The sequence below is a fragment of the Oncorhynchus gorbuscha genome, linkage group LG16 (assembly GCF_021184085.1).
Source record: "Oncorhynchus gorbuscha isolate QuinsamMale2020 ecotype Even-year linkage group LG16, OgorEven_v1.0, whole genome shotgun sequence".
NCBI classification, from domain to species: domain Eukaryota; kingdom Metazoa; phylum Chordata; class Actinopteri; order Salmoniformes; family Salmonidae; genus Oncorhynchus; species Oncorhynchus gorbuscha.
The window spans coordinates 62,679,033-62,704,389 of record NC_060188.1 but is presented as its reverse complement, the minus strand read 5'-3'; the positions used below and the strand labels follow the sequence as shown (position 1 = coordinate 62,704,389).

Below are 25,357 nucleotides of genomic sequence, written 5' to 3'. Positions count from 1 at the left end.
TGCTCTGCTCACTGCCGAAATGAAAGTTGCAGGAAAGTTACTGCACTGTAGTCGGACATATTTTCAATCATGAACACATGCTGTTGATACGGACATGGAGAGAGTAGAAGTGTGTGTGCGTGCGATATGAATGACCAATACGTGTCAGAGCAGTGCTGAGTTAAAATAGCTGCGAGTCCACAGAGCACTTCTCCTTCCCTAGAACATAACACAACAACACACCACTGCTGATGGCTGACACCCACCCACACAGAATATCAACACATGAAAATCAGATGAACCATGTGATGTATAGTAACATCCCTTTTGTCAGTTCAAATGCAGCCTCAAGCTTTTCCTTCCTCAATACAGTGTTGTCATTGATGGAGGTGATGTGCATCAGATATGTCTTCTGTCTGTGTACTTGCTCATGTGATACCTCTTCCTGTCACTCTGCATCATCCTGTGGAGAGCTGAGCTGTGACTTATGTGTTAGCAGTCTCTCTGGTCCACTCACCCATCCCCATTACGCCACCACACAGCCACATCCCAGCCAGCCTCTCATATGGGTTCAATACCAGTCTCATGACTGTGTGTGGTGGGGGCTGACAAACCCTTGAAGTAATATATAATAATATAATAATATAATAATAATAATAATAATATATGCCATTATAACTTGAAGTGTAAAACTATTATATGCCAAATGTTGTGCTCAAGGTGATGAAGTGAGAGAATAGTGGTTCATACCAGCCATTTTGGCTCTAGTCTTTATCCAATAGTGTCATCATGAGTGGTAGCCCGGCCTCGGGTTAGCCCAAGATGTCTATTCTGACCCTGATGCAGCTTCAGAGCAGAGCTCACAGTCAGCAAGATTCCTACGTTAGTATGGGAACATAGGGGGGGACAAGCCAGCCCCATCGGTCAAAGTTTTCACACCCATTTAAAATGTGTTTCTCAGCTGCCTCCAGGGAAAGGGATGATGAATATTCTCTACAACCCAAAGGGCCAGCCCTAACTGTATCAATCTGCCATGTCTGTCTGTTTGCCCTTTTCTTGTGGCTGGTCACAGGTCATCCTGCTGTAGTAATTGCACACTGTGTTATTTCACCCAATAGATATGGGAATTTTCAAATTCTCTGTGGATCTGTGTAATCTGAGGGAAATAAACTCGGCAAAAAAGAGATGTCCCTTTTTCAGGACCCTGTCTTTCAAAGATAATTTGTAAAAATCTAAACTTCACAGATCTTCATTGTAAGGGGTTTAACCAATGTTGCCCATGCTTGTTCAATGACCCATATACAATTAATGAACAATGTACCTGTGGAACGGTCATTAAGACATGAACAGCAATTAAGGTCACAGTTATGAAAACTTAGGACACTAAAGAGGCCTTTCTACTGACTCAGAAAAACACAAAAATAAAGATGCCCAGGGTCCATGCTCATCTGCGTGAACATGCCTTAGACATGCTGCAAAGAGGCATGAGGACTGCAGATGTGGCTAGGGCAATAAATTGCAATGTCAATACTGTGAGATGCCTAAGACAGCCCTACAGGGAGACAGGATGGACAGCTGATCGTCCTCGCAGTTGCAGGCCACGTGTAACAACACCTGCAAAGGATCGGTACATCCAAACATCAGCTGCGGGACAGGTACAGGATGGCAACAACTGCACGTGTTACACCAGGAACACACAATCCCTCCATCAGTGCTCAGACTGTCTGCAGTAGGCTGAGAGAGGCTGGACTGAGGGCTTGTAGGCCTGTTGTAAGGCAGGTCCTCACCAGACATCACCGGCAACAATGTCACCTATGGGCACAAACCCACCGTCGCTGGACCAGACAGGACTGGCAAAAAGTGCTCTTCACTGACGAGTCACGGTTTTGTCTCACCAGTCGTGATGGTCGAATTTGCGTTTATGGTAGAAGGAATGATCGTTACACCAAGGCCTGTACTCTGGAGCTGGAGGGTCCGTCGTGGTCTGGGGCGGTGTGTGTCAGCGTTATCGGACTGAGCTTGTTGGCATTGCAGGCAATCTCAATGCTGTGCGTTACAGGAAAGACATCCTCCTCCCTCATGTGGTACCCTTCCTGCAGGCTCATCCTGACACTGCCACCAACCATACTGCTCGTTCTATGCGTGATTTCCTGCAAGACAGGAATGCCAGTGTTCTGCCATGGCCAGCGAAGAGCCCAGATCTCAATCCCATTGAGCACGTCTGGGACCTGTTGGCTCAGAGGGTGAGGACTAGGGCCATTCCCCCCAGAAATGTCCGGGAACTTGCAGGTGCCTTGATGGAAGAGTGGGGTAACATCTCACAGCAAATCTGGTGCAGTCCATGAGGAGGAGATGCACTGCAGTACTTAATGCAGCCCCCCCCCCCCCCCTTTGTTCAGGGACACATTATTCAATTTCTGTTAGTCACATGTCTGTGGAACTTGTTCAGTTTATGTCTCTTGTTGAATCTTATGTTCATACAAATATTTACACATGTTAAAGTTTGCTGAAAATAGTTTGTCTCTATAGTCATACATTTGGCAGGAGGTTAGGAAGTGCAGCTCTCGCTCTTTATCGGTATATCAGTGTATCTCGCGCAGCCTCCCACTAAAATCCCTTCCATCCCCACAACGGTTCACCGAGTAACTTCCAAATTACATTAGCAAAACATTTCCCTGAATTAACAACAGCCATCATTCCATTCCTCCAGCCCACAGAGGACTAGGGGGTGTGTGTGTGTGTGTGTGTGTGTGTGTGTGTGTGTGTGTGTGTGTGTGTGTGTGTGTGTGTGTGTGTGTGTGTGTGTGTGTGTGTGTGTGTGTGTGTGTGTGTGTGTGTGTGTGTGTGTGTGTGTGTGTGTGTGTGTGTGTGTGTGTGTGTGTGTGTGTGTGTGTGTGTGTGTGAGGGCTGCGTGCCAAACATGCTTAACTCATCAGTCAGATCTGCCTCCACTGATTGTATGCCTGATGATACATTCTATCAATACAATTAAAATGGTATGTGAGAGAAGCAGAGTAAAATAGTGTGAAATACATTCTGTCAGGCCACATTTAGATGGACGTTGACAATTTATTCTCTCAAAAATGTCCATATTTCATTCTCTCCTGGAAAACTAATTCGATAGTTTGTTTTCCATAATTGGGGCCGGTTCCAACAATAGAAAGAACATGTAACTAGGCCTAATTGGCTCCGTAGTAACAATGATCCAGTGAATATGTGGCCTGCAGTTACAGAAATAACTGCAATTACGCAGGTATGGATTTGGTATTTAGGCTATGCAGTAAATCACAGCCTCACACAGAGTGTAGTTGCTATGGCACTAACTCTGGCTAATGAACTCAATCACTTCAGCCCGCGGCTGTTTACTCTTTGCGCTGTGTGTTCGTATGCGCGTGACATGTTGCTCTGTATGAAATCTACTAGAATGTATTAGTCTCATGGAGCACCACTGAGACTAGTTAGGGACTCAAACCTTTCCTTAACTTGCTCAGTATTACTGTGGTGTAAATAGGCTCATCCCCATCAGAAGCTCGCCTCTGACACATCTCATTCAGGGAAGCATGAATGACGGTGGCGAGTTGTCATGGCATCTTTTGCCCTCGCAATAGAGACTGAAGAACTGTGGCAGTCGGGCAGAAGCAGAAGCATTGGGGAGCTGTCCATCAGGAGAGGGAATGATAGGAAGTGACAGAAGGGGAGGGGAGGAGTGCGTGTTGAATCTGCAGACCCAAGGTTCAGCATGCTTCAATGCTCCCTAGGGCCTCACTGGTTACGCAACACACATCAAAACACTGGGAAGGGGACAGAGATGGAACTATAGTGACACATTACTTTTGACCTCAGCGTTAGCATTCAGTGCACAAGTACCGTGATATCTCTGAGTTAAAGTGAAAAGTTATCATCCAAAATACTATACATTTTACCGGTAGGCGATATTGCTCTTGTGTCATCTCTCTCTCAAATGTTTTTGTTTCTTACTTCTCTGGCCTCTTAAATATCTTAGACAAATCTGACTGCAGTGTGAAACTGCAGCAGTTGTTGATGGTACTGAGACCGGGAACAGGGACAGATTACATCATCATTCACCTTCTGTACAGTGGCACTTAAACGCAGTGGCGACCTTTTTTGATCCTGTCAGTTCACTAATTTGTTACTTAGGCTACTGCAGTTATTGAATGCCTCTCCTCTACTGCAGTTATTGAATGGCTTATGAAGTAAATGCTTTATTTGTGTATTTTGAACAAAGCCGTGCTGAAAGCTATGTGCTTTTAAATTCGAGACAAGGCAGATTGAACCATCCTGTGGGTCAGTTTGTCAGTTTTACAGCAGCATCAAGATGACGTGTGTTACAACACTGCCTCTATTAAAGTGCAGAGGGAGTCTAATGCTTGACTTCCAGATGGACCCTGTTGATCTGTAACAGTTAGATAATTGTGTCCAATATGCAGAACATTCCATCTATCCGAGAGCAAAATGGGGTGAATGGGTCTTTCTATAAATAAAGGGGTCAACATTTTCAAAATGTTTTGGATATATATTGAAATCTGATTTTCTTGCAGCTTCATATGTGTAGTTAAAAAAAAAAGTCTAGGTAGGCACAATGAGACTGTAACTCCACCTAGCAACAATCAAATATTTACATGTCATTCAAAATGTCACAAGAAACATGGCCACCGCATGTTTCCTTCATGCCTAGTTGCCAGGTCTTTTTGTGCTTTTGTCAAATTCTCTATCAGTTATAGCCATGCTAAACACTGCTGAAGAATGAAAAAGTTAATCAGCATTTATATATGTTTTAATAGTTGATATAATACAATAACACTGTGTTTTGTCAGTAAAATCATTGACAATAATAATTATCAATAATAAAATCATTATAATCCGTAAACTCTTCAAGAATTGTCTGTGTCTGAAAACTAGCCGTCTACTTCTTGCTTCTTCTGTCCTTTTTCCTCCACTCCTTGGCTCTCCTTCAAAGTGCATTGTAGCTTGAGGGGAGGAACCTTCACTCTTCTCCCACTATGTGCTTTGAGAGGGAGGGGAGGAATAGGGGAAACAAGGGGATAAGCTCAATTGCATTTACCTGATTCCTCACATCCAGTTAATTAATAAGTAAATACACACTAAATCTTATGCAGAAATTGAGGAATCTTACCTTGTAACTGTGGCATGGTATGGGCAGCTAATAATCGATTAACTTCTTTCGGATCAGCTAGCGTCTCACCTCGACAACATCCTGTGAAATTGCAGATCGCCAACTTAAGTTAAATTTCTATAAATATTGAACTTTCATAAAATCACAAGTACAATACATCAAAATAAAGCTTAACTTGTTGTTAATCCAGCCAACGTGTCAGATTTCAAAAAGGCTTTACTGCGAAAGCAAACCATGTGATTATCTGAGGACAGCGCCCCCCATACCAACACATGAAAAATATTTTTCAACCAGGCAGATGCGACACAAAAGTCAGAGATGGTGATATAAAAAATGCCTTACCTTTTGAAGATCTTCTTCTGTTTGCACTCCGAAAGGTCCCAGAAACATCACAAATGGTCCTTTTGTTCAATAAATTCCTTATTTATATCCCCAAAATGTCAATTTATTTGGCGCGTTTGATTCAGAAATACACTGGTTCCAACTTGCCCAACATGACTACAAAGTATCTAATAAGTTACCTGTTAACTTGGTCCAAACATTACAAACAACGTTCCTAATCCAACCTTAGATATCCTAAAATGTAAATAATCAATAACATTTAAGACTGAATATACTGTGTAAAATAGCAGATAAAAACAGTGTGGAGCGAGCTCCTGGTCATGCACACAAAACAGAAGAGTCTACTTGGATTGACACTCACAATGAACAGCACTACTTCTTCATTTCTCAAAAGAAAAACATCAACCAATTTTTAGACTGACATCTTGTGGAAGCCATAGGAACTGCAACCAGGTTCCTCATAAATATAGTTTCCCATAGAAAACCAATTGAAAACACAGTGACCTCAATTTTTTTTTGTCATGGATGGTTTGTCCTCTGGGTTTCGCCTGCCAAATAAGTTATGTTATACTCGGACATTTAACAGTTTTAGAAACTGTAGAGTTTTCTATCTTAATCTACCAATTATATGCATATCCTAGTTTACTTTGGGCACGCTTTTCATCTGGATGTGAAAATACTGCCCCCTATCCCAATGACGTTAATGAATAGATTCATAGAATGGAGTTAGAAGGATGAACTGAAAGGACAGGACCTGTTGGCTGTGCACTTAACCAATGATAGGCATTCCATATTTAACCCCAACCACATGTGAAAATAAAAATATCAAGGTGTTTTTTTTGGTTTTATATGCAAAAACGAATAAACAAGCCCTTTTCACATTCCTGATTGCTCAGTTTTACCTTGGAAAACAAATGATCAGAACATACATGGACCGTAATCTTACCTCTTGACATAATATCCATGACATTATCTTGACCGCCGTAACAATATAGACACCAAAAGGTTCTGTCAATTCTCCAGATCAACATTAATTCCCTCACTTTGGCTGTTGTTCAATCATGTGCAGTATCTCACACATCCTTACCTGAATCAGCTGATGCTGTGTGATAATTTCCTAACTAAACAGCGAGACATCAAATGAGCATCAATCAACTATTATGCGTAATTATTGAAGAACCCTGTCAATGACCGCATCGATTTTTGTTTGATTCATCTTGGTAAAGTTACACGTTCTGTTAGAAGCATTTGATTTTGCAATCCAGACATTATTTTGGATATGTGTGTCCATGAAAACTGTTTTCACATAGTAACAGAGAGGTTACAGTGCACTGCCAAGATCGCCAAACGAAATAGTGAATTTTACAGGATCAAGCTCAATTTGTAATTCAGTAGTTAAATGCTTAGTATATGATATATAATGACAGCAGTATCATACATTTAATGAAAGAAAAGTATTATGTAACACTATTTTTTTTGTCAAATCTGTGAAGACTCCAAACATGAGAAAGGGTATATGTGAATATCTTAATGTATTCGCATAAAGAAAAGGCATATTATTATGAATGAATTTGTTACTGTTCCAAACAGTCCACTACAATAAATGCTCACTGGTACTCCAGTTTATAGAAATAACCTTATTGCTCATACCCATCGTATTTACATGAAGTAGGTATTCTAGGGGGTTGGGACTAGGTGCCAGGGGTTGATTTGGAACAGTATAATTTGAAGCCTGACGAATGGGGCCCACAGTGTGAGGCTGTTGAGTATTAGATCCCTTTCAGCATGTCTTCATCACACACTAGACTGTAAACAAACTGTCTGGTTAGACTGTAAACTCTCCTTCCAGACTCACATTAAGCATCTCCAATCCAAAATGAAATCTAGAATTGGCTTCCTATTTTGCAAAGCATCCTTCACTCATGTTGCCAAACATATCCTCATAAAACTGACCATCCTACCGATCCTGGACTTCAGTGATGTAATTTACAAAATAGCCTCCAACACTCTACTCAGAAAATTGGATGCAGTCTATCACAGTGCCATCCGTTTTGTCACCAAAGCCCCATATACTACCCACCACTGCGACCTGTATGCTCTCATTGGCTGGTCCTCGCTTCATATTCGTTACCAAACCCACTGGCTCCAGGTCATGTATAAGTCTTTGCTAGGTAAAGCCCTGCCTTATCTCAGCTCACTGGTCACCATAGCAGCCACCACTCGTAACACGCGCTCCAGCAATTATATTTCACTGGTCACCCCCAAAACCAATTCCTCATTTGGCCGCATTTCCTTCCAGTTCTCTGCTGCCAATGACTGGAACGAATTGCTAAAATCACTGAAGCTGGAGACTCATATCTCCCTCTAACTTTAAGCACCAGCTGTCAGAGCAGCTTACAGATTATTGCGCCTGTACATAGCCCATCTGTAAATAGGCCATCCAACTACCTCACCCCCATATTTATATTTTTTGCTCCTTTGCACCCCAGTATCTCCACTTGCACATTCATCTTCTGCACATCTATCACTCTAGTGTTTAATTGCTAAATTCTAATTACTTTGCCAGTACGACCTATTTATTGCCTTAGCTCCCTAGTCTTACCTCATTTGCAGACTGAATAGATTTTTTTTCTTCATATTGTGTTATTGACTGTACGTTTGTTTATTCCATTTGTAACTCGGTGTTGTTGTTTGTGTCGCTTTGCTTTATCTTGACCAGGTCACAGTTGTAGATGAGAACTTGTTCTCAACTGGCCTACCTGGTTAAATAAAGGATAAATACATTTTTTTTTTAAGTACAAGACCTCCATGTTACTGTGATTATCAGCCCATTAGCAGGGATCTCATTGATCAAAATAGAAGCTTCAATCTCACACACACACACACACACACACACACACACACACACACACACACACACACACACACACACACACACACACACACACACACACACACACACACACACACACACACACACACACACACACACACACACACACACACACACACACACACACACACACACACACACACACACACACACACACACACACACGCTGCTGCATGAATTTAATCAGAGAATACAGATAGGCCATTGATTATATTGATTAAAAGGCGTTCTAATGAGTGACCTCTCAACTCCACACACAGCTCTTATCTACTTGGTCTACATCTATAGGCATTCTTCAGATACTACAGATTATGTGGCCTGTGTGTTTTTGTGTTATCCAGTATGCACGTATTCCATTCAGTCCCTCGCTTATTTCCTTCCCTGAGCACTGTGTCCAACTGGAGCTACCTTAGGGAAACCAACAGTGAAAGTCATTTTAGAGGGAGAGAGTGAGTGTAACACACTATCACACAAATGACTGCCTGTTGGCTATTCAAAGCAGCTCTGATCCCCACAGATACTCTATAGTACACACACAGTGGCTTTTGGTTTCAGGAGTGGTTTTCCAGTCATCATAGTAGACATGATATCAAACTGCAAAGGGAATGTAATGGGAATGTTACACAATACACTCTAATGACTTGTTAACTTGGCTTTAAATCCAATAATCATCCATTGTTTGTGATCACTGTGACACATACAATTGTGAGTCATTAAATCACATGAATTGAAGATGAATCTGTATGTATGCTCATGCCGTGTTTGCATGACATGGCATGTTTCCTATAGCAACATTGTCATTTACTGTACTGTCGCTGTTGTAAATCTTTTGTTTCCCTATCAGAGGCAGTCAGTGGAGAGAGGAAACACTGTACTGTTAATGTAATTCACTGACTGATTCAATGATTTACTATGGCCCTCTGACCTACGTCACTGTAATAGTGCTGCTAATATCAGGACTACAGTGTGTGTGTGTGTGTGTGTGTGTGTGTTTTAGTGCTGGTAATATCAGGACTATTCCAAGGTTATACCAGGTGACTTATGTTAGAGGAACTGACTGAGGCTGTGGTGTTTCACATCAGAGATGGGAAGACAACATTTAGGGTTGTGTGTGTTTCCTCCTGAGCTCTTTGACTATGGGAATTTGAATGAGGGCCATTTGAAACAAACCTCACTGGTTTTACTCCTATGCTGAGCCCTGTGCTGTGGAGTGTGTTTTCAACTGTGTGTGTTTTGAGTTCAGTGCGGGGGACTGCCTATGTGGATTTGGTATAGAGTGTTGAGGTTGATCGGATGATTTCGTTTGTTGCGTTGAAGTGACCGAAGTTAAGGACATATGGCTTTTTTCTTTGAGGCTGTGTGCGCCATTCGTTCGCTCATCTCACCCCACGATCATCATGGTAAAGTTGGTTCACTGTGTTTATCTGTGTTGTCTGTCCATTTCTGCCTGTAGTCAATGTATTTCATGCCTTCCTGGCATTTTATTGAAATTGTATTTTAACTTCTGGAATGGAGGTGCTATTATGTGGGCATTCTGAATGGTGAGATTTGTGACCCTTGTGTAAGGTCAGGTCCATAATTATTGGCACCCTTGATAAAGATTAGCAAAAAAGTCTGTTAAATAATTAAAAATAATACAAACACTGAGCTATATTGTATGCAAAAAAAAAGTTTTACTTGTATTATTTTATACTAATACATTTGCTCAAATTTTTTTTTTTCTTTAACACGTAATATTTATTTTATTCTTCAAATACAGAGGTCAAAATGATTGGCACCCTTGTTGTCTTGGACCATTACGCCTCCATACAGAATCCTTCCAGATTCAGACGCCCTGTTCAGTTCAAACCACATTTTTCATTTGGATTCATGTCCAGAGACTGAGATGGCCATTGGAAAAATATTGATTTTGTGATCAATTAACCATTTCTTTGTGGATTTTGATTAGTGCTTAGTTTTATTGTCTTGGTTCTTAACAAGGGCCCCATTACCCAGATCTTTGTTTTTTTGTATTACTTAAACTAAATCTATTTCTCTGAGCAATTGCATTAGTATAAAATATAATACAAAAATAAATAATTGCATGCGATATTGATCAGTATTTGTATAATTTATTTTATACATTTTAGCTCATTTCCATGAAGGGTGCCATAAATGATGGACCTGTCTGTTTTCTCTATAAAATTACCATCTTCAGTTGGGAGAGTTGATCCTCTTACGTGACGTTGTCATGTAATAGCATGTCAGTTGTGTTTCGTTCATGTTAAAGTTGGCCCATCTAAACCTGTCAGTCTCAGGGGTAGTACTTATCTACTCCATTGAAAAGTAATCGCAGGTTAGACTTGCCTGGGTAAGTATGTCGCCACTCAACTGGAGAATCCCTCATTGACCGACTGACAGACATAGGAGAGTATTGATTTTGTGCGTGTTGGCAATGGGGGAGATTAGATTGTCAGAAAGCATTAGCTGATTGTGTGTGTGTGTGTGTGTGTGTGTGTGTGTGTGTGTGTGTGTGTGTGTGTGTGTGTGTGTGTGTGTGTGTGTGTGTGTGTGTGTGTGTGTGTGTGTGTGTGTGTGTGTGTGTGTGTGTGTGTGTGTGTGTGTGTGTGTGTGTGTGTGAGAGAGAGAGAGCGGATGTTTGTGTGTGTGTGTCCTTTGGGAAGGCTGTTATTACCACTGAGCGCTTGGGGAAGGGGCCAGGGCCTGTGTTAAGTGGACTGACCCGTTTTCAGTTTTCACCACTCATTGCACAGCTGCCTTCTGTAAATGGTATTTTGCTTGTATAAAGTACAAAGGTAGACTATAGGCGTATCACTTCTCTATCTCTTCACTAGAAAGGTAATCATTCTTCACGCTCCACCTGTCTTCCTCTTCCCTGTTTGCATTTGTAATTTGTTAATGCACACAGAGCGCTACGATTATTGACTCTCTTCCTCCTCTTCCTGAATTTCACACACAGCCTCCTTGCTATGTTAGCCTACAGAGAATGGCCTCTAACTGTATATACACAATGGGTTTCTGAGGCTATTTCTCCCCTTGTGTTGAAATTAATTGAAATTAACTGTTGAAAACGAAATAACTGATATGCTTACACTTTGTCATTCTTGTGAGAAATGTCTAGAATGAGGGATGCACATTTTGATGTTCTGAATACAACTGCTGTTGCAAGATGATAAATCAGAATAGTTGGAGAATGCCTCAGTAAGCTTTAGAATAGATTTTCAGTTTGAGTAGACAACAGATCTATTGCTTGACTAAACCGTAAGTACATTCTGCCTCAGTAATTACACAATGTGGGCACTCCTGCATCATTGGCACAGTCGGACCAAGGTCTCATGGACTTAAGGCACGGACACACCGGTTGGGTTTTCCGCCCATAATTTGCAAAGAGACTCTACATGTAGAAATGGGCGAATTCAGCAGTCAGACGCCACCGACAGGGTGGTCCCTAAAACCCACCGCTCCTTCAGCAAGCGATTGAATGAAGACAAACGGCAGACTGTAATTTGGTGCGATGTGTTTTCTCCTTTTAGTTAGTTGGACTCATGTCTCTGTTGACCATTAGAGGTCCTGAAGTAATTTAACTGCTCCGGACTTGGATTCTCTTTAGGAATGGTACTACTGTTCACTGAATTTGTTTGTATTAGTGAGCCTAGCTCTACAATGTGTGTTGGTTTCAGAATTGTCTCTTTCAGTGCAGTGCTTCAACCAGCTCTGTTCTAGCACCTCTCTCTGCCCTGTTGTTTTAGTAGTCCATCACTACAGATAAAGGCCAGTCTCTCTCTGCCCTGTTGTTTTAGTAGTCCATCACTACAGATAAAGGCCAGTCTCTCTCAGTGGCCTTTCCCTCTGGCCTTTACCATACAATGAATTAGTGATGCACCAGCTCAGTGTTTACTGGGATTTTATGGTTGTTTATGGCGGACATCTTTATCTCCTTGACCTACTACACTTTCTTTATTCTCCCCAATTTCGATCTTGTCTCATCGCTGCAACTCCCCAACGGGCTCGGAAGAGGCGACGGTCGAGTCATGCGTCCTCCGAAACATAACCCGCCAAACCGTGCTTCTTAACACCCGCCCACTTAACCCGGAAGCCAGCTGCACCAATGTGTCGGAGGAAACTCTGTTCACCTGACGACCCAGGTCAGCCTGCAGGCGCCCGAGGTCAGCCACAAGGATTCGCTAGAGCGCGATGAGTCAAGTAAATCCCCCCCTGCCACCTCCCCTAACCCGGACGGCGCTGGGCCAATTGTGCGCCACCCTATGGGACTCCTGATCACGGCCGGTTGTGACACAGCCCGGGATCTAACCTAGGTCTGAAGTGACGCCTCGAGTACTGCAATGCGGTGCGTTACACCGCTGCGCCACTCGGGAGTCCGGAAGCCTGTATGTTTTATCTGAACACAGAGCAGTGCCAGACGTACACACACACAGCCTTTCTGGGAACTGGTCACAATTGTTCACTTAATTTTTCCTTAATGAAGAAGCCTCTTAATGAGTGTTTCCCAGGCACTCAGGCAGACATTTCTAGGTTAGCCCTGTCTATCTGTCACAGCTACACATGCCTAATTAGGATAATCAGTTAAACAGAAGATGATTGTGACCATGATTGTCGCTCTTGCTGCTGGTGAGTCTCTGATCCACATCTACGCAGACGACACCATTCTGTATACTTCTGGCCCTTCTTTGGACACTGTGTTAACAACCCTCCAGAAGTGCTTCAATGCCATAAAACTCTCCTTCCGTGGCCTCCAACTGCTCTTAAATACAAGTAAAACTAAATGCATCCTCTTCAACCGATCGCGGCCTGCATCTGCCCGCCCGTCCAGCATCACTTCTCTGGACGGTTCTGACTTAGAATATGTGGACAACTACAAATACCTAGGTGTCTGGTTAGACTGTAAACTCTCCTTCCAGACTTCATCAAACATCTCCAATCCAAAGTTAAATCTAGAATCGGCTTCCTATTCGCAACAAAGCATCCTTCACTCATGCTGCCAAACATACTCTCGTAAAACTGACCATCCTACCGATCCATTATTTTGTAAATGACATCACCGAAGTAGTCTCCAATACCCTACTCAACAAATTGGATGCAGTCTATCACAGTGCCTTCCGTTTTGTCACCAAAGCCCCATATACTACCCACCACTGCGACCTGTACGCTCTCGTTGGCTGGCCCTTGTTTCGTACTCGTCGCCTAACCCACTGGCTTCAGGTCATCTACAAGACCCTGCTAGGTAAAGTCCCCCCTTATCTCAGCTCGCTGGTCACCATAGCAGCACCCACCTGTTCCACGTGCTCCAGCAGGTATATCTCTCTAGACACCCCCAAAACCAATTCTTTCTTTGGCCGCCTATCCTTCCATTTCTCTGCTGCCAATGACTGGAACGAACTACAAAAATCTCTGGAACTGGAAACACTTTTCTCCCTCACTAGCTTTAAGCTGTCAGAACAGCTCACAGATTACTGCACCTGTACATAGCCCATCTATAATTTAGCCCAAACAACTACCGCTTCCCCTACTGTATTTATTTATTTAGCTCCTTTGCACCCCATTATTTTTATTTCTACTTCGCACATTCTTCCACTGCAAATCTACCATTCCAGTGTTTTACTTGCTATATTGTATTTACTTCGCCACCATGGTCTTTTTTTTGCCTTTTTACCTCCCTTATCTCACCTCATTTGCTCACATCGTATATAGACTTATATTTCTACTGTATTATTGACTGTATGTTTGTTTTACTCCGTGTTGTTGTATGTGTCGAACTGCTTTACTTTATCTTGGCCAGGTCACAAATGTAAATGAGAACTTGTTCTCAACTTGCCTACCAGCTTAAATAAATGTGAAATTAAAAAAACTTCCACACTCACTCAATAACTTTTATTGAGACATATAAAAGTCACATACACACATGCTAGTCAGTGCTTTTTGAGGTTGTTTCGGTTCTAAATTATTTATTTATTTATTTTACATTAAATGCACTATGCAATATGTGGGTTGAATTCCATAACACAGAATAAAACGATTAATAAAAGTCCCATGATGGTAGTGACTGCCCATTACGGCTCACTTGTTAACCATCATTTATTCACTTCACTTTTATAAAATATTTCAGTTATTGTGTAGTATATATTACATTTGTTTTATTTGATCATTCCAAGTAATCATCTCATCTCCATAGAGCTGCTGCGTCTGCTGTCTGACAAAATCCCTATTTTGTACTTCTTCAAAGTAAATAAGGCATACTTTTATGACTGCTGAATACCAACTATCAATCACAGATCAGGGGTTTCCAAGCCCCCCTTCCAGCATTGGGGAACATCCTGCTCCCCCCGTGTCTATTTCTATGGGAACAAGCACTTTTAATGACAAACTGTTCACACCCCTCTTGTTGGTTGAGAGGAAAAAAGAAGCTCAATTTCCTATAATTCTACATATTTTGTCATGGGGTGCAGAGAATTGTGCAGTTATAAAGCTAATGTTCTTGCAATTTTATACATTTTGCCATGTCTAATGTGTGTTCATGTGATATTTGAGTGACACAAACATTACAACAAAATCTATGGGCTAAAAAAACAAACTAAAAAACATGAGCTGACATGGGCTAGTTGATCTGGACATTTCTTACAAATTATAAATAGCTCTCGAAGGTATGCAGTGACTGACGTGATGAGGAAAGCTGATGATGTACTATCTAATGTCGAAATTGCACCTTGTGCATTCTACTATTACAACTTTCAAGAGTAAGTTGAGAGCTGGACAGAGTTGGGAGTGTAGACCACTACCTGGAAAAACATTATCTAAGTCAGAGATATCTCGCAAAGTAACAGCTGTTCTCTGTATCATCTCACATTCTCACATTCTTGTGTCTCTTCCATAGCATGCTTAAAAATAAAACAGACCGGACAAGTAGATGCGCAATGGATTATGGTCATTAGTTTAGTTTAGCACATAAAACGTGGTAATTATGTGGAATATTGTCCCGTGGTCTGCGGTTGTGAAGCCGGTTGGACGTTCTGCCAAATTTTCAAAAATGACGGAGGCAACTTATGGTACGAACATTAAAATCTCTGGCAACAGCTCTGATGTGCCAATTACATGCTCCCTCAAAACTTGAGATATCTGTGACATTGTGTTGCGATAAATCCGCACATTTTAGTGGCCTTTTATTGTCCCCGGCACAATGAGCACCTGTGTAATGATCATGCTGCGTAATCAGCTTCTTGATATGTCACATCTGTCAGGTGGATGGATTGTCTTGACTAAGGATCAAATGCTCACTAACAGGGATGTAAACAAATGTGTGCACTAAATTTGAGAGAAATAATGGAAAATGTCATCTTTTCTTTCAGCTCATGAATCACAGAGTAGTTTAAAAACTGAAAAAGAACAGATATTTCAGTTAATCGCTCAGCACTAACACACCTACAGAAATTTCCACACACAGATAGAAACATAGACGCGCGCGCACAGACACAAACCAGCACACACGGATAGACACACACAGACACAAAGGAACACACACACAGCAAAGAACATGCAAATGGGAACACACAGATAGAAACACAGACAGACCGGCAAACCTAAAAACGGAGAGCGGTGGAGACCGACAGTAAAGGCCAGCGTGTTTGTGTGTGTTGGAGAGCTGCAGGCAGTGTCGTGATAGAGGAGAGCGAGAGAGCATAGGCCAACTGGCTGACCTACATTCACCCCAATCCCCTCAACCTCCTCCCACTGGATACACCATGATGGGTAGGAGGTGGCAGTCCACAAATTAGACTGGATTTTCAGCTTATTCTATGAATCTTCCAACTGGGAATTCTGGAAGAGCGGGGAATGTTGGGAATGTTTGACTATCTATTTATCTTTGAGGCCGTTATCCATTCTCCATCTTCATGTAGCTCTGTCTGATGATATGGCGATTCACTCCCAAGCATGCAGGCCTCTAACTCTGTAGATAATATAAGGAAAGAGAATACATTTGGGCTATGTGATACTTTGGACTGTAACTTCGTAACATAACGATAGTTTTGGTCATGTAGTGTACATAATCCTATGTTGACCTCAAATCTCATTCCAAAATCATGGCTATTAATATGAACTTGGTCCCCCCTTTGCTGCTATAACAGCCTCCCACTCTTCCCGGAAGGCTTTCCACTAGATTTTGGAACATTGCTGCGGGCACTTGCTTCCATTCAGCCACAAGAGCATTAGCATTAGAACATTTTTTCTACTGTATTATTGACTGTGTGTTTTGTTTATTCCATGTGTAACTCTGTGTTGTTGTTTGTGTCGCACTGCTTTGCTTTATCTTGACCAGGTCGCAGTTGCAAATGAGAACTTGTTCTCAACTAGCCTACCTGGCTAAATAAAGGTGAAATAAAAAATAAAAAAAATTAAGTGAGTTTGGGCACTGACGTTGGGGGATTTAGGCATGGCTCGCAGTCTGTGTTCCAATTCATCCCAAAGGAGTTGGAAAGGGTTGAGGTCAGTTCGATCTTGCAAATAATTTCTGAATGGACCCTGCTTTGTGCACAGGGGCAGTGTCATGCTGAAACAGGGTTGAGGTCAGGGCTCTGCCAGATGGTGAAGTGTGATTCATTGCTCCAGAGAACATTTTTCCACTGCTCCGGAGTCCAATGGCGGCGATATTTACACCCCTCTAGCCGACGCTTGGCATTGCGCAAGGTGATATTAGGCATGAGTGCAGCTGTTCGGCTATGGAAACTCATTTAATAAAGCTTCCGACGAACAGTCTTTGTACTGATGTTGCAGTCTGGAAGTCTTTAAGGAGTGTTGCAGCTGTTTTACGCAGGTCTAGTCAAAATAGTTCTTCCACACAGATTTTAACAAATTTTTTGATATCATTTCATTTTTTGACGCAATTATGACAATAACATTGAAACGGGTGATGTTTAACAAAACGCAATGTAACAGCAAAATATTTTTTTAGATATTTAGTTAAAAGAAATTCTTATGGATGCCACCCGTTTGATAAAATACGTAACAGTTCTGTATTTCACTGAAAGAATAAACATTTTGTTTTCAAAATTATAGTTTCCGGGTTTTGACTATTAATGACCAAAAGCTCGTATTTCTTGTGATTATTATAATTAAATTTATGATTTGATATTTGATTGAGCAGTCTGACTGAGTGGTGGTAGGCAGCAGCAGGCTCGTAAGCATTCATTCAAACAGCACTTTACTGCATTTGCCAGCAGCTTTTAGCAATGCTTGCTGCACAGCGCTGTTTATGACTTCAAACCTAACAACTCCTGAGATTAGGCTGGTAATTCTAACGTGCCTATAAAAACATCCAATAGTCAAAGGTAAATGAAATACAAATGGTATAGAGAGAAAAAGTCGACGTGTCATAATTCCTATAATAACTACAGCCTAAAACTTCTTAACTGGGAATATTGAAGACTCATGTTAAAAGGAACCACCAGCTTTCATATGTTCTCATGTTCTGAGCAAGGAACTTAAACGTTTTTTTTTTACATGGCACATATTACAATTTTGCTTTCTTCTCCAACACTATGTTTTTGCATTATTTAAAACAAATTGAATGCTTATTTATTTGAGACTAAATAGATATTATTTACGTATTATTTTAAGTTAAAATAAGTGTTCATTATTAATTCAATATTGTTGTAATTGTCATTATTACAAGTGCGTATCTATCTATCTTCAATAATCGGTATTGACTTTTTTTGGTCCTCCAATAATCGGTATCGGTGTTTAAAAATCGTCTTAGGTCGACCTCTAGTACGTACGGTCACTGTGGGGACGACGTCGTCCATGCAGCGATTGATGAAGCCGGTGACTGAGGTGGTATGCTCCTCAATGCCATTGGATGAATTCTGGAACATAATATTCCAGTCTGTGCTAGCAAAACAGTCCTATAGCGTAGCATCCGTGTCATCTGACCACTTCCGTATTGAGCAAGTTGCATGTACTTCCTGCTTTAGTTTTTACTTTTAAGCAGGAATCAGGAGGATATAATTATGCTAAGAATTTTCCAAATGGAGTGCGGTGAAGAGCTGTGTGTGGAGTAATGTTGGTCAAGAGTTTTATTTCCTCTGGTTGCACATGTTACATGCTGGTAGAAATGAGGTAAAACTGATTTAAGTTTGCCTGCATTAAAGTCCCCGGCAGTTTGGAGCATCGCTTCTGGAGGAGCATTTTCTTGTTTGCTTATGGTCTTATTAGAGTTGTTTGAGTGCAGTCTTGGTGCCAGCATCAGTTTGGTGGTAAGTAGACGTCTTCGAATAATATAGATGAGAACTCTCTTGGTAGATGGTGTGGTCTACAGCTTCTTCAAGTTCGAGGTTAGTAAAACTCTGTTCTGATGTCCAGAAGTTATTTTTGGTCATAAGAGATGGTGGCAGCAACATTATGTACAAAATAAGTAAACTCCCGTCATGTGATTTTCCTTGACATATTTTACTTTCCAGACACCACAATGGAAATATTTTAATAGCCAATACTGGCAACGATGACAGGCTGCTGGCCTCACGTTTTATTACAAATCAATGATGCTGTATTAAGATTTACACTGTGGAATATAAAAGGGTCCATAGGGCTTCACATGAGTCTGAATTTACCAGTCATATACAGAAGGTTTATGTTTTGAATAAGCAGTGCTTAATGAAGCATATAAAGCCATATGGCTGCAGTTAGAATGGCTCTATAGCCCTGTGCTCAGTCAGCTGGCTCTCATGCCCTTGTCACCCAGCACAACAGATGGCATGGCGCGTTGCATGGCAACACAGGCAAGCCCTTGTGGTGTATGGGGAGGACCTAGTAGTTGAGTGACAGGTGGGTGGTCCATTAGCTGTGTTGTCAACCACGTCAGTGACTGACACATGGGTTGGTCCCGCCCCTCTGGGTCTGGTTCATATTAGGCCTCTTGTCTATGTAGGCCTATATGCCACTGAGGATTTCAAATTCTCTCTGACACTGCTTTAATTTTCAATTTGGTCGTCACAGCTAGATCCTTTCAATACTACTGTGTGTTGTGGAGAGAGGCTTTCTAGCCAGAGAGTCTCTCTAGCTGAAGGGCCTAGACATTAATAATATGCATACTACCATGCTCCACACTCTCATGCTCCAAGTGCATTATCCAAGCCACGTAGCCATATTGACTGAGAATGGACGAACCCATTTACTGAACCTTCCTCCATCTAGCCAGGACAATGGCAATAGAGATGAAACAAGATATACAGAAAGCATTTTTAAATCTTTTTATTTTACCTTTATTTAACTCAATGACGGCCTAAGAACAGTGGGTTAACTGTCTGTTCAGGGGCAAATGTTTTACTGTAACTATCAGCTAGCTATATGTGAATTATAATAATGTAGCTAACTAGATAGTATAACAGGCAAAAATGTACTAAAACCAATGGTATCCAAGGTAGATGTCAATTCTTTGTGGGTAGCTAGCTAACAATTATTTGGCTAGATAACCTGTTGAGTGTAGGGGGCAGTATTTTGATGTTTGGATGAAAAACGTACCCAAATGAAACTATTTCTCAGGCCCAGAATCTAGAATATGCATGTAATTGTCAAATTAGGATAGAAAACACTCTAAAGTTTCCAAAACTGTCAAAATATTGTCTCTTAGTATAACAGAACTGATATTGCAGGCGAAAACCTGAGGAAAATCCAACCCGGAAGTGCTGTTTTTCCTGAAAGCTCTCTGTTCCATTGCCTGCCTTCGCTCCATTTAAAGGGATATAAACCAGATTCATTTTCCTATGGCTTCCACATGTTGTGAACAGTCTTTAGACATAGTTTCAGGCTTTTATTTTGAAAGATCACATCGCGTCATTGTATGGCAGGGTGCCAGCAGCATTTTGCATGCGCAACAGTTTGGAGCAGACATTTTCTCTTTCTCTCCTATTGAAGAAGCTACAGTCCCGGTCGAAATATTATCGATTATAGATTGTAAAAACAACCTGAGGATTGATTATAAAAAATGTTTGACATGTTTCTACGAACTTTACGGATACTATTTGGAATTCTCGTCTGGCCGGTCGTGACCGCTCGAGCCTGTGGATCTCTGAACATAACACGCCAACCAAATGGAGGTATTTTGGATATAAAATAATCTTTATGGCACAAAAGGAACATTTATTGTGTAACTGGGAGTCTCTTGAGTGCAAACATCTGAAGATCATCAAAGGTCAGCGATTCATTTTATTGCTTTTCTGAGTTTCGTGACCAATCTACTTGGCTGCTAGCTGTTTGTAATGTTTTGTCTGCTGAGAGAGAGAGGTCCTTACATAAAAGCTTGGTATGCTTTCACCGAAAAGCTTTTTTGAAATCTGACACGCCAGATGGATTAACAACAAGCTAAACTGTGTTTTGCTATATTGCACTTGTGATTTCATGAAAATTAAATATTTTGAGTAATTTAATTTGAATTTGGCGCTCTGCAATTCAGCGGATGTTGACACCAATGATCCCGCTAATGGGATGTGTGCATCAAGAAGATAACAGTAGTAGCTAGCCAGTTAGCTCTATTGACTTACTATGGGCTTGAGACCTATGCACACTACAGTGGGTATTGTAGGCACCCAATACCCACAGTTTCATTTAGTCTTAGTTACATCTTACAAAACAGTACATTGTTTATGTACAGTACCAGTCAAAAGTTTGGACACACCTACTCATTCAAGGGCTTTTCTTTATTTTGACTATTTTCTATATTGTAGAATACTAGCGATGACATCAAAACCATGAAATAACACACATGGAATCATGTAGTAACCAAAAAAGTGTTAAACAAATCAAAATATATTTTATATGAGATTCTTCAAAGTAGCCACCTTTTGCCTTGATGGCAGCTTTGCACACTCTTGGCATTCTCTCAACCAGCTTCACCTGGAATGCTTTTCAAACAGTCTTGAAGGAGGAACTTCAAGACTCCTTCAAAGACTGTTGGAAAAGCATTCCAAGTTGCTTTTCAAGTTGCTTTTCCTTCACTCTGCAGTCCAACTCATCCCAAACCATCTCAATTGGGTTGAGGTTGGGTGATTGTGGAGGCTAGGTCATCTGATGCAGCACTCCTCACTCTCCTTCTTGTTCAAATAGCACTTACACAGCCTGGATTTGTGTTGGATCATTGTCCTGTTGAGAAACAAATGATAGTCACACTAAGTGCAAACCAGATGGGATGGCATATCGCTGCAGAATGCTGTTGTAGCGATGCTGGTTGTGTGTGCCTTGAATTCTAAATAAATCACTGACAGTGCCACCAGCAAAGCACCATCACACCTCCTCCTCCATGCTTTCATGGTGGGAACCACACATGCGGAGATCATCCGTTCACCTACTCTGCGTCTCACAAAGACACGGCTGTTGGTACCAAAAATCTCAAATTTGGACACATCAGACCAAAGGACAGATTTCCACCGGTCTAATGTCCATTGCTCATGTTTCTTGGCACAAGCAAGTCTCTTTTTCTTATTGGTGTCTTTTAGTAGTGGTTTCACACAGTTGATGTGTCTGTTTTGAACTTTCTGAAGCATTGATTCGTGCTGCAATTTCTGAGGCTGGTAACCCAAATGAACTTATCCTCTGCAGCAGAGGTAACTCTGGGTCTTCCTTTCCTGTGGCGGTCCTCATGAGAGCCAATTTCATCATAGCGCTTGATGGTTTTTGTGACTGCACTTGAAGAAACTTTCAATGTCCTTGAAATTTTCTGGATTGACAGACCTTCATTTCTTAAAGTAATGATGGGACTGTCGTTTCTCTTTGCTTATTTAGCTGTTCTTGCCATAATATGGACGTGGTCTTTTACAAAATAGGGCTACAGTATATTCTGTATATCACCCCTACCTTGTCACAACAAAACTGATTGGCTCAAATGCATTGAGAAGCAAAAAATTCCACAATTGAACTTTTAACAAGGCACACCTACCTAGTAATTGAAATAAATTCCAGGTAACTACATGAAGCTGGTTGAGAGAATGCCAAGAGTGTGCAAAGCTGTCATCAATGCAAAGGGTGGCTACTTTGAAGAATGTCAACACTTTTTGCTTCCTACATGATTCCATATGTGTTATTTCATGGTTTTGATGTTTTCACTATTATTCTACAATGTCGAAAATGGTAAAAACCCTTGAATGAGTAGGTGTGCTAAAACCTTTGACTGGTACTATATGTGCTTTTATGCTTATTCAAGTATCCTCAGGAATGGCGTTATCTAGTAATGCCATGTCTGCTCTGTATTGTAGTAGTTATTCTGTAGTAGCCTATAGCCCTGGATAACATACTAGTTTTTGCACTACAGTATTCATTCAGCTGTGTCTAGCTTGTTTTGGGGCAGGTTCAATCTATCTTGTCCAGAATGTCCAGCTCTCTCGGGCAGGTTCAATCTATCTTGTCCAGAATGTCCAGCCTACACATTTCCCACATTAGTTCCCCTTCTCGCTTCCCCACCCTCTCCCTCTTCCCCACCCTCTCATTGTCCACCCTCTCTCTCCCCCACCCAACCCTCTCTCTCTCCCCCCACCCTCTCTCTCTCCCCCCACCCTCTCTCTTCCCCACCCTCTCTCTCTTCCCCCACCCTCTCTCTTCCCCCCACCCTCTCTCTCCCCCCCACCCTCTCTCTCGCTCCCCCCACCCTCTCTCTCGCTCCCCCCACCCTCTCTCTCGCTCCCCCCACCCTCTCTCTCGCCCCACCCTCCCCCCACCCTCTCCCCCCCCCCACCCTCTCTCTCTCCCCCCCACCCCTCCCCTCTCTCTCCCCCACCCTCTCCCCCCACCCCTCACCCTCTCTCTCCCCCCACCCTCTCCCCCCACCCTCTCTCTCGCTCCCCACCCTCTCCCCCACCCTCTCCCCCCACCCCCACCCTCTCTCTCCCCCCACCCTCTCCATCTTACTCTCTCTCTTCAACATGGGTCTGTGTTTCCCATCATTCTTTATGCACTGTATCCTAACCCTTCTCTCTCTCCTTCAGATTTCAACTATAACACAGACGGGTATGACGGTGATGCAGCAGAGGATCATAAGAGTCAGGACGGTTCAGAGACCATGCCCTTCATAGACGAGTCCCCCACCATCTCCCCCAGCCTGTGTGCATGCGGCCCGGATGGAGATGCCATCTCCCCTGTCCCACCAGAGGACCTGCTGCCCGGGGTGAGTCCCATACACACATGCGTTTACGCACAGACACTAGGGGTGAAAGAGTCGACAAAACTCACGGTATGATACGGTGGTGTCACAGTTCGGTATTTTCCATGTATTATAATAGTAAACATGGGTAGCTTGAATTCCCAGGAGCAGATGGAAACAAAGGGACAACAAAAAAAGCAGTGTCTGTCTTATAACATGAAATAAAATAGTCATTTAAAACGGAAAATAAAACAGTCAATTAAAACAGAATTTCAACAAGAGTGCATAGTCCAGCAGCATATATCCAAATTAAGTCACATAGCAGTGCCTTAGACAAAATAGGACCACATAAGAGTGGTTACTTGAAAATCTGATAAAAAGTTTATATTTTTTCAAGTTTTTCTTTAAGAAGATGAGTTTATCTGCAGTGAGCACAGATCGGCTTGCTGTGGCAATATCAGCTGCTGTGGAGAATAGCCTTTCACTCGGGACAGAGGTCCCAGGCACAGCCAGGTAATGCCTTGCTAACATGGCAACATGAGGTTATATTAACTCTTTGGTCTTGTAAGTGGATCAGCACCATGTAAGTGGATCAGCATCTGGGGAATACAGTCCACTTCCCTGTATGAGGTCACCTCCTCCTCTATGACCTTGACCTTTGACTTGGTTCCCTGCTCCTGTGTCGTGAACAACTCCCCAGACACTATTATTACAATTACAATTATTGCTTTATAATTAATTGTTAAATCACTAATGAATAAATGTCACATTAACAAAATAAATAAAATATCTGTTGTATATTGGTCACAATCTCTGCTGTGATTTCATTGTAGACTCAGACGAGCAGCAGCATGCAGGTGCAGTAGGGACTTGAGCCGGGAGTCCAAAGCAGTGCTCTTGTGTAAGAAGTCTTTGACACCGGGGCCAGCATATCTAGGCTCCAGGTTAACTCTGATAGCAGTCATGACACACCTTACTGCGGGTTCATCTAATTCAGATGAAGATGGCGTAGCAGTGCAGACTTGGTTTGTTGTCCTCTTGTTTATTTTTTCAATTTTTCGTCTTTTTTGTATATATTCCAATTTATTTTTCAATCTCTTTTGCCATTTTAAAATTAAATATACCTTCCGGTAACCTGCCTCACTCAATGTGACACGAATCTGTTATTGTTTTAGACCCTATAGCCAAAACTTTCATCAGAAGGTAGCCAGCTAATTATCTAAGTTAATAGCTATTTAGTCATTGTTAGACACTGCTCGCGGCCTATACCCTCTGCTCAGGCACCAGACGTTTTTTTTAGCCTGGATAATACCTGCCAGCCTCGGACTGTTTTTCTCCACTACAATGCCAGATTTCTGCCGTAAACCCTGGACCATTGATCCTCACAGCTAGCTAGCTGCCACTGAGTGACCCAGCCACGAAGTTAGCCCTATGCCAGGCTCCTCTCCCGGCTAGCAAACGAAATTTCCACAACTACAATACCTCTTTCGCCATCTGGCCCGGTCCCTTCGTCAACATGGCGCACCGCGGTACCACCACGACTGTTCCGCAGACGTAATTCCATCAGTTCACCTCCTTTGGCTGCCTTAAATTCGTAAACATGGGTACCCTCAGATATTATCCTGACTAACTTGCCCTCCAAATACACCTCCACTGTTTTCAATCAGGATCTCAGCGATCACTGCCTCATTGCCTGCATCCGCTATGGGTCCACGGTCAAACGAACACCCCTCATCACTGTCAAACTCTCCCTAAAACACTTCTGCGAGCAGGCCTTTCTAATCGACCTGGCCCAGGTATCCTGGAAGGATATTGACCTCATCCCGCCAGTCGAGGATGCCTGGTCGTTCTTTAA

The 25,357-nt window shown here is 42.1% G+C and overlaps 1 protein-coding gene across 5 annotated transcripts in view; it reads left to right on the top strand.

The window, feature by feature from the left end:
* The window catches only part of LOC123998616 (active breakpoint cluster region-related protein-like), a 263,562-nt gene that overhangs the window by 59,954 nt on the left and 178,251 nt on the right, over window positions 1–25,357 (top strand). For 4 of the 5 annotated variants that reach the window (XM_046303641.1, XM_046303639.1, XM_046303644.1 and 1 more), the window contains exon 2: window positions 23,348–23,526. In XM_046303641.1, the coding sequence (XP_046159597.1) occupies window positions 23,348–23,526 (179 nt within the window). Of the gene's footprint in view, window positions 1–9,568; window positions 9,770–23,347; window positions 23,527–25,357 lie in introns of those variants that run through there. The other variant, XM_046303642.1, reaches the window with a different exon arrangement.